Genomic DNA, 19,485 nt, shown 5'->3' on the forward strand with positions numbered 1-19,485 from the left:
CATCAACAAATGGGCTATTTCATGTCTTAAGTGCCAATTTGTTACTGAAATGAAATAAAACAATTCAACTTTCCTAAAAGAATTAATAGACCCGAACATCTTTCAAAACAGAAAGTTAACCGAAATTGACTAAGATATGAACAAAGAAACTAAAACCTTTTTAACATTCGTCCACTGTGGATTCTACAGAAATTACTGAAATCTAATTAAGTTTCAGTACATTATAGCCAATATGGATATTTGGGTTGTTATTCCTTGACTATTCAAGTAGGCATTTTTTTAAAAAGTGTTAAAATTTAGGCTTAAATACAATTGCACATTTTAATTAAAGAAATAAAGTCTTAACAATGATAGATACTACAAAATGTTTTCAGCATATTAACATATAAAGTAGGCCAGTTTAGTCCCCTACCTGTGGCATTTTATAACTCTAACTTGGCCTTTTCTTGATTTTACAAAGTTTAAAAAATGTGTTAGCGGACTGTACCTTCTGAGTATTCAAGCTTACAAGACAGCTGGAGACTGTTGAAATGAAGATGCTGACTCAGCAGGTACAGGGAGGGGTGAAATTCTGAAAGTTCTACCTAGCTCCCCCTTGTGGTTACCACTGCTCCAAGCAGAGGCTCCCGTATTTTCCGGCGTATAAGACAACCTTTGAAACAAATAAAAGTCAACCGAAAACCGGGGGCAAAAAGACCAAAATTGCACAAAAATTACCTGCAGATCTTGACGGCAAAGTAAGTCTTTTCTTTGAAGTGGGGGGTAGTCTTATACAGCGAATATAGGCCTAAACCTATGTTTTAACTGTAAAATTAGGGGGTCGTCTTATACGCCGGAAAATACAGGAAGTGCCTCCAGAACTCCATAGCCACTGCTACTTACCTGACCGAATCGCTACATCTCCCTATTTATAATTTTCAAAAAATGCCACAAAGCTAGATTTGCACCTGAAAGTGAAGGCTCCAGATAGCAAAATTTGCAAACTGATTGAAAATTAAACAGCCAAACAAGTCAGGGAGGCCTGGCAGTTCTGGGTCAGCTCTAAAGTATACTGTTGGCCTGGGGGCCTCACCCCAGCTTATGTCCTGGAAGGTCAACCACATTGACTTCCTGCTCAAATACCCTTGAATTGTTTTTCTAAACAAGTTTTAATGACAGTGCCCTTAGAAGATATTTCACAAGTTTCAGTGACTAATCAATACCCTCTCACTCTGCAAGTTACCTTTCATCATTAATTTATTGGTATATTGGTGGATTTTGAATGTGAACTTCATTTCTAAATTCAAAATTTATTTTTATTTAACCTATCCAGTTCCCTCTTTTCTAAAAGAAAAAAAAAAGAAGAAAGAAAGAGAGAGAGAGAAAGTAATACAACACATCTGTAAAGCTCAATCTGCTATGTCTGACACTTCATTATTTGCCCCATCTAGGATACTTATTCCTCATTACCTTTCACTCTCTGGAGTTAACTGGTTGCTGAGAGATAGACAGTATTATAATGAGACCTGGCTTCATGTTTTAGGTTGTATACCTATTTTTTGTTTTTAATCAAGTCATTTAAATTTGGGCCTCTTATTGGAAAACTAGTGGCCTGGTGCACAAATTCGTGCACACTGAAAGGAAATTATTTAGAAGAAATGTTTTAATATTGCTGTTTGCTCTTTCTCTATAATAGAAGTGTCAAACCAAATTCACAATCAACAAATGCAGATTGAAACACACATGTGATTGGCACCAGTGAAAGCTTTACATGTATCATGTGTGCATGAGTCAACTTTGCCTCATATATATATAAACTCGCTTAGTTACACCTGCTTTCTGACTTAGCTAAACTTTTTCTAGCCCAGTGAAGCACCCCAACTTTTCTTTTAGGTAATTGTAAGCAACACAGCAGTAAATATCAACACAAAGTAGATCACACAGAGAGAACAAAGGGTAAAATATTTAACTGCAGCAGTGTTTGACTACATTCTTCACAGTGAGAAAACCTGAAGTAATTTTCAAAGTCTGCCATTTTTTACTTCTTTTCATTGACTCAAGTTTCTAAGCTTTCTAAATCTCCATTTTCTGGCTAATTAAAAGAAAATATGATTCCACTGAGTCTCTTACCTACCTACTCTAGGGCTTCTGTCAGGATCAAATGAGATGAGGCATGGGAAATGCTTCACAGACATTTGTAAAATGTTTCCACTTGGGTATAAAGCAAGTTGTGTTTCTGGGCTAAAGAAACTGCAAGGAGACTAGTCACTAGGGAGAGGAATCCAGGCATTGCTATGTGACATCATTATCCAGACAGACACTTAGCATATTAGCCATTTTATAAGTATTATATATAAAGATTAGGTTAATTACAGATAATATGTAAGATTGCTGTGAATATTTTATGATATGATATGTATTTATATACCTTAATACAGGGTTGAGGGCTACTTTGCAAATCCAAGGACTTAATATCTTCTTTATTTTTACTCTGGATTGCTTGGTATTGGCAAGAATAATGAAATTACTTTTTATTTCCTCTAAAATACATGGTTATCCAAAGTGGTGTTATTTTTTGTGGTTGCTGTTTTTTTGGGGAGGTTTTTGCCTTTTTGGGGGGGGATGGCGGGTGGGCTGTCTCTGCTGCTCAAAATTCATTTCTGATTCAGTCCTAATAACATCCAAGAGAATACAATGCATTGTTAAACTGGAAAGCTAGCCAATGTAAGCTATTAATAACTATTTAGTCCTTGTCAATTATATGGTTCATGCTCTCCCAAATTTACTTCTAACTTTAATACCACAACAGCATCTAGTCTTTTTCTCTTTCAAGCAGTTGCTTTAGTTGCCGCCAGGTTATTTTTCTAACTAGAGAGCTCTGGATCATGACCTCTGCTTGCCCCATGGTATTCCATTGCTTCCAACTACTTAGAAAGATGTCTAAATCCCTTAGCCTGGCTTTCTATATTATCTGGATATACTACCTTCCCAATCTTATTTCTCACTATTTTTAACAATTACCTTACATGTCAATCATATGATGTGCTCTCAGGTTTCCAAAGATGCCCTATCCTTTCCAACCTATAAGGAATTATCTGTCCAATGCCTTTCAACATAATGGGATAGTTATTTGCTGACATATTTCTACTATCATATATACTTCATCCTCAAATATACACATTACCTTCAAACTAAGTATCATTAATGAATGATGAGTACATTCATAACATGCACAATCTACAATTTTAAGATGTGTGAGCTGAAATCAATGAAAGTATCTTTTTTTTTTTAAATGACAATACAGAAGCTTGTGTAGCCATAGGAGCAAAACCTTGCAATGAGAACTAGGGATTCATGGATTTGCAGTTAGTTGCTCAGTTCAGAGGGTTCAGACCTTAAGCTCAAAAAGAATAGGAGAGCTAAACAAGAACACACTCAGGTATTATCAGCAGGGTCTAAATCCTCAGTGATACGTCACTAGGGAAAAATAATCGGCCTGCTCAAAAAAGGAGAATATTTTAAAATAAAATATTTTTAAAGTATTATGTATGAGATAAAGAAAAAAACGAGTGGGATATTTTAAAAGAAAAATATGCTTTGAAATAATAAGCAAGGTGCATCAATTCATTTTTAAAATTCTCATAAGATATAAAGGAGAACCAAAAGTAACTTTTGTATAGTTTTAAAAATACAATATCAAAAAAATAATGTATCAGGTGCATTAACTAATAGTTTAGGCAGATTAACTAGTGAACCGTGATGCAAATTAAAGGACATTAGCCAGAGCCAACACAGAGAAACAAAACGATAAAAGGAATTGGAGGTTAGAATGGTCTCTTTCTAACCTGTAGTCATTTTCCAAAGATGAGGATAGAGGGACTGGGTTGGAGAAAATGGTAAGAGATAACATTTGAGGGTTTTTTTTTGTTTTCTATCCAGGCTGATGAAAGAAGTGACCTCATAAGAGGCACAAGCCTCTTAGTGGCTAAATAAAAAATAAAAAAAAACATATATATTGTCATGAGGAAAAATAAAACATGAAAAGCAGCTGAAGAGAAAAGAAGAGAAAAAGACCTAAAAAAGAATGACAATTAGATGAACATGGAGGTTCAAGATAGCAACAAGGGATGCCACAAGATAGGGGAATGATATCTGGAGAAGATTTAAAGAAAACAACTCTGAACTTGGAATTTACAGTCAACACAATTATTATACTATAACGACAAAACCCCAAATAATTGTCTTTAAAAAGGGGCACAGGACTTGAATATACATTTATCCAAAAACAGACATAGGAATGCCAGCATGAAAGGCCGCTCAGCATCACTAATCACTAGGAAATGCAAATCAAAACCATTAGTTACCACCTCACACTAATTAGAATGGCTACTAGACAACAAAACAAAATTTTAAAAGAAATTAGAAAATAACAAGTGCTAAGAAGGATGTAAAAAAATCAGAACATGTGTATTATTGGTAGGAATGTGAAATGGAACAGCCTCTGTGGGAGACGGTGTGGCAGTTCCTCAAATAATTAAAAATAGAATTATCTTATGATCCAGCAATGCCACTTTTGGGTATAAAGTCAAGGGCTGCATAATGATATTTTGGTCAAGGACAGACCGCATATATGAAGGTGGTCCCGTAGGATTATAATGGAGCTAAAAATTCCTGTTACCTGGTGACATTTTAGCCACAGTGACATTATAGCCATCTAACGTGGTGGCACAAGGCATTGCTATTTTGTGCTGTTCTCGGTCTATTGATAGTAATGCTCTTGGGTACAAATGCCTGTAGGCGCTCACCTGGGTCCTGGTGACCTTTCCACAGACACTTCCCCTTCCTAAAGCAATGCTGCAACCAGACAGGGCCTTTGGGTTCTTATTACAATTGTAAGACACCCTTGAGCAGTAACCATTAGCAAACCTTGGAGTAAAAATGTTTATTACTTATAGGCTCAGAAATGCCCAAAGCACACCAGGAGGTACACAGTTAGGTTGGTAGGGAGAGCGCACTGCACACAGGGTCCTGGGGTTCCACTTTTATTGGGATCTGGGATTGAAACCCAAGGACACACTCTTTATTGGTGAATTTGAATCATAAGAATGAGAATTTAAAGCACAAGAATAGAAAAGAATAAGTACCCTAAATAGTTAGGGAAATCCACCAAGATCTCTAAAAGAAGGAGCATCAGTGCAGAGAGCTGGCCTGGTTCTTAGCACTTTTCAAAATAGCCAGACTGGGGAAATGACCCTAATGTCCAACAACAAATCTCGTATATAAAAGGCTAATATGCAAATTATCCCCTCAGGAGTTTGACCACTTGCTATGACATGCACTGACCACCAGGGGGTGGTGTGGAATAAAGGAAGGCCCTGATTGTCCCTGATTGCTGGCCAGGCCTAGGAACCCTACCCATGCACGAATTTCATGTACCCGGCTTCTAGTGTATGTATAAACAACGTGTGATACACACATACAATGAAATTTTACTCTATCTTAAAAAGAAAGGCAGTTCTGACACATGCTACAATATGGATGAACCTTGAAAATCTTATGCTAAGTGAAGCAAACCATTCATAAAGAGACAAATGCTATATGACCCCACATATATGAGATACCTAGAGTAGACAAATTACACAGAAACTAGAATGGCTGTTGTCAGGAGTTGGAGGGAGGATGGACTGGGGAGTCGTTGTTTAATGGGCACAGAGTTTCAGTTTTGCCAGATGAAGTCTTCAGGAGATTGGCAGCACTATGTGAATGGGCTTAACATTACTGAACTGTAAGTTTAAAAAGTGTCAAGATGATAAATTTTATGTGTATTTTACCATAGTTTTAAAATTATCTTTCATAAATGAAGGCTAAATATATTTTCAGATTATAGATTATCATTAAACTATAGGAACATTAAACGATGCAATTCAGAGAGAAGAGAAATGATCACAGAAGGAAGGTCCATGATAAAAGGGGAAATGGGGAAGAACAAAAATTGGTTAACATGTAGGTAATCCTGTATGCAGAAGGACTGCTTGTCAATTCTCAGTGTTTTCCCTATGAACTGGACCTACTGACACCAGCATCTTGAGGGTGAGCACAAACACTTTCTATAGGAAATTAGGCATCCCTTCAAAGGAGATTCATACTCTCTCTCTCCCTCTTCCTCTCTTCTCTCTCTCTCTCTCTCTCTCTCTCTCTCTCTCTCTCTATATATATATATATATATATATATATGTGTGTGTGTGTGTGTGTGTGTGTGTGTGTGTGTGTGCAGCTTAAGAAATAGAACATTAAAAATACTTCAGAAACCTTCTATGATCACAGTCACTAATTTTATGCCATCTCAACTCTTGATTTTGTAAGATTTTTTATATGTAAAGATATAAATGTATATATATATATATTAAAACTTATAGTAAGTTTTTCATATATAAATATTATATATATACAATATATGATATATATATAATATATATATATCTATAGGAACTTGAAGGAATTCATTGCCAGTCACACAAGATAAAACTTTTATATATATAAAACATATATATATTTCAAATATTTATTTTTTTTCTAGAGTCTGTAGGGGCAAAAGTTTAACTTCACATATCTCTTTTTTTTTAAAAAAAAAAATATACATTTTATTGATTTTTTACAGAGAGGAAGGGAGAGAGATAGAGAGCTAGAAACATCGACGAGAGAGAAACATCGACCGGCTGCCTCTTGCACATCCCCTACCAGGGATGTGTCCACAACCAACATACATGCCCTTGACCGGAATCGAACCTGGGACCTTTCAGTCCGCAGACCGATGCTCTACCGCTGAGCCAAACCGGTTTCGGCAAACTTCACATATCTCTTAATGTCCTAACCCTATAATTATTCCTATCCAACTTACTGATAATAAAATAAGTCTTCTTCCTTTATTCTCATCTGGATCCATGTCTCCAACATCTTTCCAACTATCTGGTGAATTTCACCTCACTCAGTCATCAGGATCAATTACTTCTACAATTGCCATACACTTGGGTGTCTGCACCTTCTTATACTTCTCATTATTCCAGTATAATTTTTATTTCAGATGTATAACATTTCTATAACTTTCTACTTGTATCTTTACCTATGGTTTCTCATGTAACCAATCTAACTTCCAGGAATCCACCTGGTTTATCTTCAAAAGAGTTTGAATCACCTGAACACATCTGTAAAAGTCATCAGGGCTCTCCATTACCTTGTGGGGAAACAATAATAACAGCAGCTCCTCACCCTGGTATAAGACCTCCTGTAATCTGCCATCATGTGAACCTTCTATTTTACTCTTCTATAGGTCCAAAGACCCCTAACTACTGCCTCTTCTTTGAAGTGTCCGGGCATTTGTGCCTACTGACATCTCAACCTGGACTGATTTTACTATCATTCTTCCCAAGGCCTAGATAGACTACAACTTCCTACGTGGGAAGTTTGGTAATCCCATGTAAGAACTAATGCTCCCTGTGAGAAGTGGTTTACACCCATAATAAATGCCTCATTTCATTTATCTTTATAAATTTAGTTGTTTAACTCATTCTTTCTTTAGATATGAAGAGCCTTGAGATTAAGGACTGTATCAGTTAAATAATAGCCATTGCCCAATCTGATTAACATCCCAGATACAGAATCTAGGATGTGGTGTAAAAAAAAAAAATAATAAAGCCTCATGGAATAAAATTAAATAGCCTTTATATGCTTCAAACTAAAAGATAAAGAATAAACATAGAAAGTATTTCTTATTTTTGCTCTAGAGACATAATTCTCAAGGGAATGACATTTACGTGTCATTTTTGCCTTTCTTTCTTAAAAAAAAAAATCACAGATGTTGACATTCTTTCACCAAAAGGCTTCCTGGGAAAAGTAAAAATTGAAAATTCTATTCAGAAATAGGCAAAACAGCAGATGTTCCCCTTCCAAACTTTCTACTTTAATTCATAGCCTGTTTCCAAATCTAGCTCTCACTGTTATTACTGACCTGTTTTCATTTATTTCATTCTCTCTGGGGGCAATTTTCACAATAGTTTTTATTTTCTAAGCATTTTTACTACCGGGTACAATTAAACTTGCAAACTAGAGGGAATGAATGAATCTTTAGTACTCTCTGACAAACAATTGTTGGCAAAAGTAGATAACAATTTCTAGTACTGATGGAAATCTAATCTAAAATAGACCCAATTAAATTCAAAGTTACATTGGGAATTAAATTTTACATAATGTGATCAAAATACATGTTTTAAATGGTTTATATTTTCGCAATTTAGAAAAGCATATGATTATATGATAATTTCCTAGTACATAAGAAAATATTCTTTAGAGAAATAAACAGGTACACTTGAAATTCATATTTCATATTCATCTTTTATGCATTTTAACTTCTGGCTAACTCATCCTAACTATTTAGTTCATTTAGATAGGAATAGCACTTGCCCAAAACTGAGTCCTTAATTTTTTCAGATGAGCAATTTATACTTTCCCTAGAATAACCAGGTACATCAGAGGACTTTTCCTATATTTTTTAAAGGGATTCTATTGACAATGTCCTGGAATCTCATAAAGCTGCCAACATACCTCTGAAAGCTTTTCCTTAATATTTCAGAATAAACAATAAAATTGTAGGCAAGCATGTGCTCTAACCCTTATTTTTCACCCAGGTCCTACTAGATCTGGGGTCAGCAAACCATGGCTCATGAGCCACATGCAGCTCTTTGGCCCCTTGAGTGTGGCTCTTCTACAAAATAACATAGCCTGGGTGAGTCTATTTTGAAGAAGTGGCATTAGAAGAAGTTTAGGATTAAAAAATTTGGCTCTCAAAAGAAATTTAAATCATTGTACTGTTGATATTTGGCTCTGTTGACTAATGAGTTTGCCAATCACTGTGCTAGATAAACTCTGCAGTGTGCTGAGTGTATTTTAAGGGCACTGGAAAACCATACAATGTGCAAACCTTGTCATTATATTAACCCTCCAGTTTTCCACCTTATTTGTAAAAGAAAAGGAAACTTATGGAAAAAAAAGGATAGCGTAGGACTCAAAAGGCCTAATTCAAACTTGAATGTAAAAGCTTTTCTGTTTTGTAAACTGAATAAAATGCTTCCTAATTTTTAAGAGTAGAAAGTAACATTAACATCAAATAACTGTATGATGAATAAAAATATATAAAATAAAATAAATGAGAAATACAAATCTGAAATGTCTATATTACCCCTGGTTTCTATTAAGAAATCTAAGTTATATTAATTTCTTTTTTTTCTTACTATGTCAATTACAAGAAATACTTAAGACTTTTGGGGGGAATCTTTTATCCAATAAGGTATGATTCTGGGCAGAACATAGGACTCAAGAAACAATAGAGCTGTGGGACTATCTTAAAAAGACAATTCCTACACAACTGGGATGAAGACCTGAGTCCTCTTATTATAGAGTAATGAGGATGACAGAAGCTCTAAACCTATGCTCCTAAGTGTGAATTTGACTATATGCCTTATCTTTCATTTGAAGAAGAGTTTTAGCTGCTGTGAACTTAAATTTCCTCACCTGCAGAACTGAAATAATTTTAATAACAGGTTTCAAGATCAAATGAGATAATGGTATTTGTCACATTAATGACAGCTGATTCATTCATCACATTGGAAAAATATGCCTTAGAACATGAATAACTAAAAAACATTTGGGCCATTCAGTTACATTCGAGTATAAGAATTAATTAATTGTCCCCAGAAAGTAGGGCTGCAGTCTATTAGCAAGAACATATGCCAGGAATTGTTATAGCCATTCATTTCTTCTTAGAATAAAACTACCTTTGTTTTTGCAACAATGCAAATATACATATATATGTACATATGATATAATTGTACAGAGATATTTGTTAATCTAGACAATGAATGTGCCTGTATTAGTATTTATCCTTACACAGAGTGTACCTACAAAAATCACTATGACAAATAGCTCAGGTGGCTGACACAGAAAGTAAGGACAGCTTAGAGTTTCAGGATATGGAGACTGGCAAAGCAAGCAAAATATTTTCTGCCTCCTTCATGAGAGCTGTACCTGAAGAGCCCCAGTGATTTCCTCAGAAAATGCTTTGCTTGGGGGGAAAATATGAAGACTGATTTGGGGTCTGATTTTTGAAAATGGTTTCACATTAGACTTAGTTGAAGGAAGACAGAAAAGAAAGTATCTCAAGAAGATGCCTATAGAGGAAGGCTAGACGTAAGAAAACACAGAGGCCCATAATGTAAGAAGTAAGAGAAAGGTCAGAGTTAGTCACAGGGAATTTAAAAGATGAAAGGATACAATAAAGTACAATTATTGTCAGGATTGAAAGACTTCTATGAGTTCAGAAGCTGAACTGTCCAAAGTTCATCTCAAGTTGTCCTATTAATGGAAAGATAAATCAGTCCTCAAAAAGGTTTCTCTGTAGAAGACAGAAAAAAGGAACGCCATTCAATTTGTGGGGTTAGAAATGAGAGAATTATGCTTCTACATTGCTCTTCTATTCAACCTTCATATTCAGTTAAATTACTTTTTATGTTTATTCTTTGATATCTCTATAATCTTTCCACATCTCACTAGCTAGTGTTTCCACTCAATTCCAGGCTTCTATCATCTTTTACTAAAATTATGATACTCACCAACTTACTTGTGTTGGGGAGTTCACTGCTCACCTACCAACCCACTCTGATCTCTTAAATGTCTACTAAATATAATAGCTAGAATGATCTTTTCCAAAGGCAAAGCTAATTAATCCTGTAGCTACACCTTCCTTAAAATACTTCCTTGGTTCTCAGTATTTTTAGTATTAACATAAAAATCATCAACTTATCCCATAAAGGCTGGCATGATTTAGTTTCTATTTTTTTGTTTTGGTTTGTTCCATCGGTTTGTACAACACATCCCTCTTTTTCTGGGCTCCATTCTATGCATATTCTAGCCCTCCTTCAATTACTTATCCTATAGAAAATATTCTAATATTTGTAAAAATGACAGTTAATGATTATTGATCTAAATAAGTAGTATATGTATTACTAGTGAGAAAATATTATTGCTTAAATTTTAAGAATTATACCTACAGTCTGCTAAATGGAATTTAGTCCTTGTGATTTTTCTCAAAGATAAACTCACCAAGTTACTCATACTTACTAATCTATAATTATAGACAGGAAATTGTTCCCTCAGTTTTTTGAAGTAGAGCCTTTATTACTTTATAAAATTAACAAAGCCTTTGGGAGAATATTTTACATTAAAAAAAAGGGGGGGTTCCCAAGGCAGGTGCTGGATGTGGAGCCCATGGGGGCATAGGCTACCAAGGAGACAGAACTAAACCTCACATCACCCTGCTTGGCCCCGGAGGATGGCTGGTTAGCCAGAGACGGTCAAGATTCCTCAAGGAAGGAACAACCTAAGACAGGCACAGTCACAGAGGGGCCATCAGGAGAGAACTCGGGGGTCAACAGAGGTGGGGCACAGACCCTTACCACTCCCCCCTGCAACGTGGCAGGCGCCTGAACCTTCTCCCATTCTGAGGGAGGTCTCCTGCCCCCATGGCTGCTTCGCTCCCCATGCACAGCTCAAAGTGGGACCCAGGTAACAGACAGAGACTTGGCTGACAGCAGCTGCCCTCTCACTGCAACAAGACTTATTTGAGAGGTCTCATACCCATGGTGTGGGCAAGTGGGTTTTTAATATCCAAGTCCAGCCTAGCAGCAGGAATGCTCAGGCCCTTCTCAAGAAGGGAAATAATCAACTCCACTAATACACACATGGTAAATGAGATTGATGCTAGAGTACTGAGTATGACAGATGAACGGTAGCCAATTTCTCAGAAGAAAGTAATGTGGCTAATGGAAATAAATGAATATTCTAAAAAACAAAACAAAAACTGATTATACTGTTCAAAAAGCTGTTCCTAATGGGTTAACAAAAATTCTTTTTTTAAAAAAAATATTTTTTTTATTGATTTTGTACAGAGAGGAAGGAAGAGAGATAAGAGAGTTAGAAACATCAACGAGAGAGAGTCATCGATCAGCTGCCTCTTGCACACCCCCTACTGGGGATATGCCCGCAACCAAGGTACATGCCCTTGACCGGAATCGCACCCAGGACCTTTCAGTCCCCAAGCCGACGCTCTATCCATTGAGCCAAACCGGTTTCAGCAGGTTAACAAAAATTCTTATGGGCAGAGCGGCCACGGTAAAATTGCACAACATGTTATGAATCTAAAGTAGTCATAGTGTAGCGCAAATAACTTAAAATGTAAAAGCTATCAAGACTACAGTATAAAATTTCCAAAAGTTTCCTATTATTCAAAGTAAAAAAGGGGGTGACAGTGGAAGAATATCATGTAAGGAAATATATCCTGAGAATAATTTACATCTAAAAAATTTGTGCTTTAGAAAATTAACCTTCGTTCGAAACGCTAATAGCAAGATACCCATGAAAATACCCACATGGTGACAAAACAAGCCAGGGGAAAATCATTTGGGGGGGTGGGGGGTGGAAAAGAATCCCAAATAAAATTTAAAGAAAATATCCCTTTATTAACTTTTGGTCGATAATATGTTTGTATATTTTCAGAAAACAACTCCAAGACCATCTGGAATTCTGTAACAGAGAGGAATAGACAGAATCGCTCAAGCCATGAAGACAGAAGAGACACAACTCAGAGATGGAAGATGCTGACGACGCCTCAGCATACCAGCAGACAGCAGCTGCGTGCTGCTGAAGGATGCCCAGGACCAAACCAGAGACGGGCGGACCTGCATTATTGACATTTGTCCACCAACCAGATCTGAAATATCATGGCTGGTATGTATACATAAGGAACTATTTGGCATTGAAATTGGGACTCAAAAGAACTGTTGGCCCAGAAAGAAACTCACTACAGACTGATTCATTTGCCTCTCAGCATAACCATTATGGCTTGTTGCAGTTTAGGTTCGTACAAGGGTATTTCTTGGATCACATGATCTCACACATCTAGAGGAAATAATGAACAACACAAACAGATTCAGAGAAAGAGAACCAGCGATCAGACTCTCAAACCTCAGAGGAAAAGTAAGGGTGGATGGAAGAGATCAACCAAAGGACTTGTGTGCATACATATGGGCCTAGCCAGTGGCCATGGACAACGGGGGGGGGGACATAGCTAGGGAGGGGTTTGGGATGGGAATAGGGGAATAAGGACAATTATGTGAGACCATAATAAAAAATAAAAAAAGTGTTTGAACAAATTTTTATCAGACTGTCAGTTTTGGGAGGCACCAATGCTCTTTAACTGGTTTCTTAAGATTTTTGTAATGACCATTACCTAAGCAGTCTTTTAAATCTAATCTAACAATAATCATCTCACTATGTTCCTGATAGATATTCTATATAAAGAAGAAATCTTTGCATTCACTTTTTTTTTTTTTGAAAGGCCTTTCTCTTATGGCAAGTTTAAAATAAATATTTAAGCAAGTTTATAACCAATTCATTCACATTGCCTTAAGAGTACTAACCTGAGAGGCATAGAGAGCTGGCATAAATAAAAGTACATTAGTGGGCAAATACTCTTTGATCTACTAGTGGTGCTCAAGCCAGTTTTTAGTATTATGTGTGGAAACTCTTGAAAAGCACTGTGGTTTTAAAACCTGTACTTACTGCTTGATTTATTACTCAAATAAGTTCTAATTTAAAAATTTTCAGCCTAGGAGTTTAAAATATCTATATGGATTACTGACTCTCTGGTTCTCCATCCTCTCCCGAATTTCTTTATTATGCTTGGGGTCATAAAGTTGAAGAGAAACACTTTTTTATTTGTTTGTTTTTCCATTTTGCAGCCATAGCAAACAGCAGGTACTCAATTAAGATTTACTCAATAAAGTAATAACTGACTCAGAAATCACAATATACCAAGATTTAAGCAAAGGTTAAGATAATTCCATGCTAAATATTTATGTTTATATATATGCTTACCTTCAGCCATGTTTGGGAAAAGTTATTATTTTTTGATGGCTAATTCAACAATATTTCCCGAGAACCTATGATTCAACCTGTTGGCCCAGGAGGTAGATAGGACCAGGTTCCCTGTCTCATGTGTGTAGTCTAGTTCTATAAAATTATATGCAAATGGAAGTTGATAATAAACATGAGTCAGAGGGGAAAACCAGCCTTTCCTAATAACCTATATTTTATGCAAATATAAACTATTCTCCATTAGCAAAAAGGAGTATTTTAATCTGTTTACTAGTATTTAGAAATCTATAAACTTTAGGGAGATCTGTTCTGAAACTTTTTCTTCTTGTGAAACAAAATTTGTAGTTATCTCACTATGTGCAACATAGTTATAACATCCCATGATGATTAGGACTCGGCATGTTATTAAATCTCTGAATAAGCAGCTCCCACTTAATTAACAACCTAAAATTGGATAATAAGAAAAGAACACAAAAGAGTCTTGTGGTAATTGCAAACTGAATAACAGATTTGTTAAAAATTGTAACGTGAAAATCTTTTACCTCTTGAAATAACAGTTTCTAGCCCAGTTCCATTAATAAAAGCACGTTTAATGGTTTGCGTTTTAATATCTGTCCAGTATAAACGTTCTTCAGATGCGTCGAAGTCTATCACTGTAACATCATCAATATCAGGGACTGTAAAGGCCGTGATAAAGTTAAAATACGGGTTATCAATATCCACTCCTCTGATTTCAGAGCGCCTTGCATAAAGAAGAAATTTTTTCATTTCTAGAAAAGAAATAGAAATAAGTGCTTTTCTTTATAAGCTTGGCAAATCTGAAGCAGTCTGGGAATTCTGAAATATTACTTGATGATTTAATAAGTTTTTAAAACCAGAAAACCATAATCATGATCTGATGAAAATATTAAAGCAGAAATTATTTATCTATTTTTAGATTAAAGTACTTAATAAAAACAAATGTAAAATAAGTCATCATTTTTCTTTAGTTAGAAATGCCAATAAATTCTCAATAACTGATTTGATTTTACAATTTCAAACAAACTTGCTAAAATGCATGAACTCTACACTTGTCAAACAACCATATTTTTCTTTATATATATAATATAATTACACAAATATTGCATTGCATTAATTGTTTTTTTAAGGAATCTAAGAACATTTTTGCTATACTGTTATTGAATGAAATAAATTAAACATGACTTTTAAAAATCATGTTTCAGTTTTCCCTCTTAAAATTAGGTTCAAATAATGTTAACACATGCTTTGTTACCAGTTTTTGTAAATCTGTAGTAACTAATATTGTGAGGCATTGTATCATTTTCACTGCCACAGGCGCCTGTCTGACTGTGAAATATTAGTCGATTAAGTAGAAAGAGGAGTCACAGATATTCTATCCTATTGTTGTTGGCTGTGGGGTTATTGTTATTTGAGAGATGTTATAACTGTATAAAACCGATTAAACCCACATATGCCTAAATTCCTGAAATACAGTTTTGTGAGGACATTCATGACATCCTTAAAAGTAATTGCTTTGCAAATAAATGGATAAATTACCCAAAATTAAAGTAAAACCAACTGGAAAAAACACACAACAGTATAATTTTCATTCACATAATTTTGTTTTGTTTTGAAGTAATTATTTAAATATTTTTTACAGACCTTTTTAAAGTTACATGTTTTACTTCATTTCCCCCTTCCCGTTAATAACCCCCTACAAATGACGCCAAAGTGACTGCAGAGGGGCAGGCGGGGCAGCGCTGCCTGTGCCTCTTGGTTACACAGGGACTGGCATCACCATTTCTTGATAATGCACTTTTCCGTACAGGGCTCCCTGCTTTGTGGAGATAAATTCTGCTCACACACCAAATGCGGAAGTCGCAAGAAAAAAAATGAATAAGGTAATAAACAGCAAAGTGCGGAGTCTTCACATGTTTTTAAGAACGTGTCCGTCTGCCCAAAAGTAGATGAATCATCAGCGGTCTAGAAATAGACCACCTCGAATGTTTCCAAGGACATTAAAAACCTCTTCTGCTTTACTTGGAGGAAAATGTAAATGCTAATGCACTTGGCGAGACTTCCATTTGCATTTTAGATGGGAACTTGGGGGAACTCACCATAGCAGGTCTTCTTGTCCGCGGACAGCTTCATCAGGTGGGGGCAGGCGCAGGCCGCGCTCCTGCTGTGATTGATCAGGCACATGTGCGAGCAGGGGCCGCGGCCGGCGTTGGCTGCGCAGGGGTTGGGAGCTGCAATCACACAGGGAACTATTAATAGTGCAGAAGGAAGAATATATTAAGGAACCCCAGAGGTTGACAATGGTTACTCCTTTAATGATTCAAACTGAACTTCCCTACCTAGCACCCATTACTAGGGTGATTAATATGACAATACAACAATCATACACGATAATTACATTAACAAAAACATTTCCCTTCCCTAGGGTAATGAAGATAACCCCTTCAACATCCTCTAAGATGAATGGCATGCATCGTATTGCCTCAGAAGCAAAGTTTTTGTTTGTTTTTTTAAGTACTTAGTCTGAGAATAAAATAGAAATAATAATTATTTTTAATATATGATAAACTCAAGTAGACTATACTCCAAGCACCTGGAGTGCTGATGGATGCTGTTATTTTTCTAATCTACCCTTTCTTGCCTTAGCAACCTCCGTTACAGGCTTCGCTAGGAAACTGTGGTTACATATGTATCCTTTCTTCAGGCCATTTCTCCTTTTTTGAATCAGGGGACCAATGTAAAGAAATCAATCTTTGTCTGCCTTCATTTGTAAGACATCTGTTCTTTTTTATTTATTTCCTGTATTAACTGATCCCTATACAAATACTAAATTCTATGAAGTTCAATGGTATTTTCTTATTCTTTTGTGTTGCTTGGTCTGTAATCATGGTTGTTTTTTCTTTTTATAAGATCTTAATCTCAGTTGATCACTAACTATTCTCTTACAGATCTTTTCCTAGAGCCTATCTGGTAGAATGAAGACTTCAGGCCCTGGCTCAGTTGGTTAGAGTGTGACCCAGATGTGGGTTATTTGCCTGGAAGGGACAGATACGAGGAGTAACCAATGAATGCTTGGATGGGTGGAGCAATAGGTCAATCTCTCCCTTTCTCTCCACTCTTTCTTTAAAATCAATAAAAATAAAAATAAAAAGATTTTAAGACCAGGCTAAATGTAGAAAATGATAAAGTGTTACATCTTGTGATCCCAGTAGTAAGTTTCATTTTCAACTAATCATGTCTTTCTAACAGGTGGACCTACTGCTCAGAGCAGGTACTGTCACTCCTGTAGAGTATTAAAACACAAAGAATAAAAATCAATGGGCTATAATGCAATTGTGGAGGATGTGTGAAATTAAGTAAATTTGATAGATATTCAATGTGGCTTTGGGTAGTCTTTAGCATCTACCCTTCCCTCAAGATAATACAAAACAGCCATGTTTTTACATTTGATTAAAATATAAACAAATAAAAGGAAATTAAAGACTCAGACACATTTTCCTAAGAAAATTAATTAAGTACGAAGGTTATTAGAAAAGAGTGGAAGTTAAGGTAGAGAGTCTACTCAGCTTCCCATATCCCGTGCCGTGCCAATATTCTGCTTTCCTCCCTGTAAACTTTACATAATATCGATATAATTGGAGTTCCCAAGGGATCGCAGGTCAGAGAAACAAGAGTAGGTCTGAAGGTCACTGCGGAGGACAGTGCTGCTGGAGAGGAGGCAGGAGGAAGAGAGGCTCTGTGCAGAACAGTGAAGACACCTGGAGGCAGGGTTACTAGCTGTGGTAGACAGAGAAAACTCAAAGTTTTCAACACTTGAAAAAAGAAGAGGATTAGAAAGGATACGAAAAGCAGCAAGACTGAAGACAAGAACAAGGAGTAGAAAGAAGAAGAATGAGGATGAATTTGTTTTAAAACATTGACATTGCCGAAACCGGTTTGGCTCAGTGGATAGAGTGTCGGCCTGCAGATTGAAAGGTCCCAGGTTCGATTCTGGTCAAGGGCATGTACCTTGGTTGTGGTCATATCCCCAGTAGGGGGTGTGCAAGAGGCAGCTGATCGATGACTCTCTCTCATTGATGTTTCTAACTCTCTATCCCTCTCTCTTCCTCTCTGTAAAAAATCAATAAAATATATTTTGAAAAAAAATAAAAAATAAAACATTGACATAAAAATACTACTCGTCTCAAGGACATCAAAAGCATGATCTATGACCACTCAATGCTAGGCACTTGGATTTCACTGTGAACATTACTATTTTAGCTGAGAATCATACCAACTCTTCTCAACACCCTGTAATTGTGATCAAATGCTTTTTAAAATAAATGATATTGAATTCTTATATATATATACTAAGGTAAAAAATTACCATGACTTTATAGGCCAATATCTATATTAATGATAACACTGTAATGTAATATTCGCAATATTTTCTACTTCACAGCATAAAAAAATCCATAGACTTTTAACTTAAATGTTATCTCTTCTCACTTTGAAATAATGCTGTTAAATCTTTTTAAAGCTTATTTTTAAACATGCATTTGAACAGATACCTATTCTAATTAGCTAATTAAGGAATTTGGTTCACTGTACTCACATTTCATTATAAAGCAGGGGATTAGTGCTCCTCCCTGCTTTATATTAAAATTAGAGGCCCTGTGCACACTGAAAGGAAATTAATTAGAAGATGGCCAGCAGTGTGGGACTGGGTAAGATGGGCCAGACATGCCCTGGAGCTAACCTTTCATAGTCCCTCCCTGGCCAGTTGCATTTAAGGCAGCACTGGGGCTCAAAGGGCATGCGGCGTGAGAGGGGTCCCTCCGCCAGGTGGGGTCCCTCAGCTTGGCCTGTGGGGATAGGGCCAAAACCAGAAATCCGACATCCCCTAAGGGGTCCAGGAGTGTGAGAGGGCATTCTGCGAAGTTGCTTTTGCTCAGCAGCTCCTGCCTTGATCTTCTGCCCCCTTGTGGTCAGTGCACATCATTGCTACCGTCTTGACGGTTGAATGGTCAGATGGTCACTTAGGCTTTTACATATATAGATGATCCCTTAGGCAAATGTGATCCACCAATTGTTTTTGTAAATAAGGTTTTACTGGCAGATAATCGTGCTCGTTATTTTATGTTATCTGTAGCTGCTTTTGCACTACAGTAGCAGAGTTGATGAGTTTTAACAAAGACCATATGGCCCACAAAACCTTGAAATATTATCTGGGCCCTTGCAGAAAAGTTTTATCAATGCCTGTTATAAAGCAACTACTATTATGAGAGAAGTACTATAGCAAAATCCATTTTCAATACAGAGGTTGTAAACTCATATGAGACCAAGAATGTCCCATGTATTTGTACCCAGAAGATGGAAAAGCTGATGCGTCAATGGAATGCTTCAAGCAATCTTAACAGGTGGAATTCAAATATACCTGTGCCCACTGGGATCACTGACAATTTACATTACATAAATTCAAGTTGACTAAAGAACCTCAGAAATAAATATAACACTGCTCTTTAC

At 36.3% G+C, this 19,485-nt stretch overlaps 1 protein-coding gene across 1 annotated transcript in view; it reads right to left on the minus strand.

The window, feature by feature from the left end:
• LRP1B (LDL receptor related protein 1B) overlaps positions 1-19,485 on the minus strand; it is a 1,553,318-nt gene that overhangs the window by 486,600 nt on the left and 1,047,233 nt on the right. The window contains exons 28-29 of the mRNA XM_084892846.1: positions 16,080-16,211; positions 14,505-14,732 (exon numbers count right to left, since the gene is read on the minus strand). Coding sequence (XP_084748972.1) covers positions 14,505-14,732; positions 16,080-16,211 — 360 coding nt within the window. The remainder of the gene's footprint in view (positions 1-14,504; positions 14,733-16,079; positions 16,212-19,485) is intronic.

Source organism: Pipistrellus hanaki (genome assembly GCF_964339955.1).
Source record: "Pipistrellus hanaki genome assembly, chromosome: 8".
Taxonomy (NCBI): Eukaryota; Metazoa; Chordata; class Mammalia; order Chiroptera; family Vespertilionidae; genus Pipistrellus; species Pipistrellus hanaki.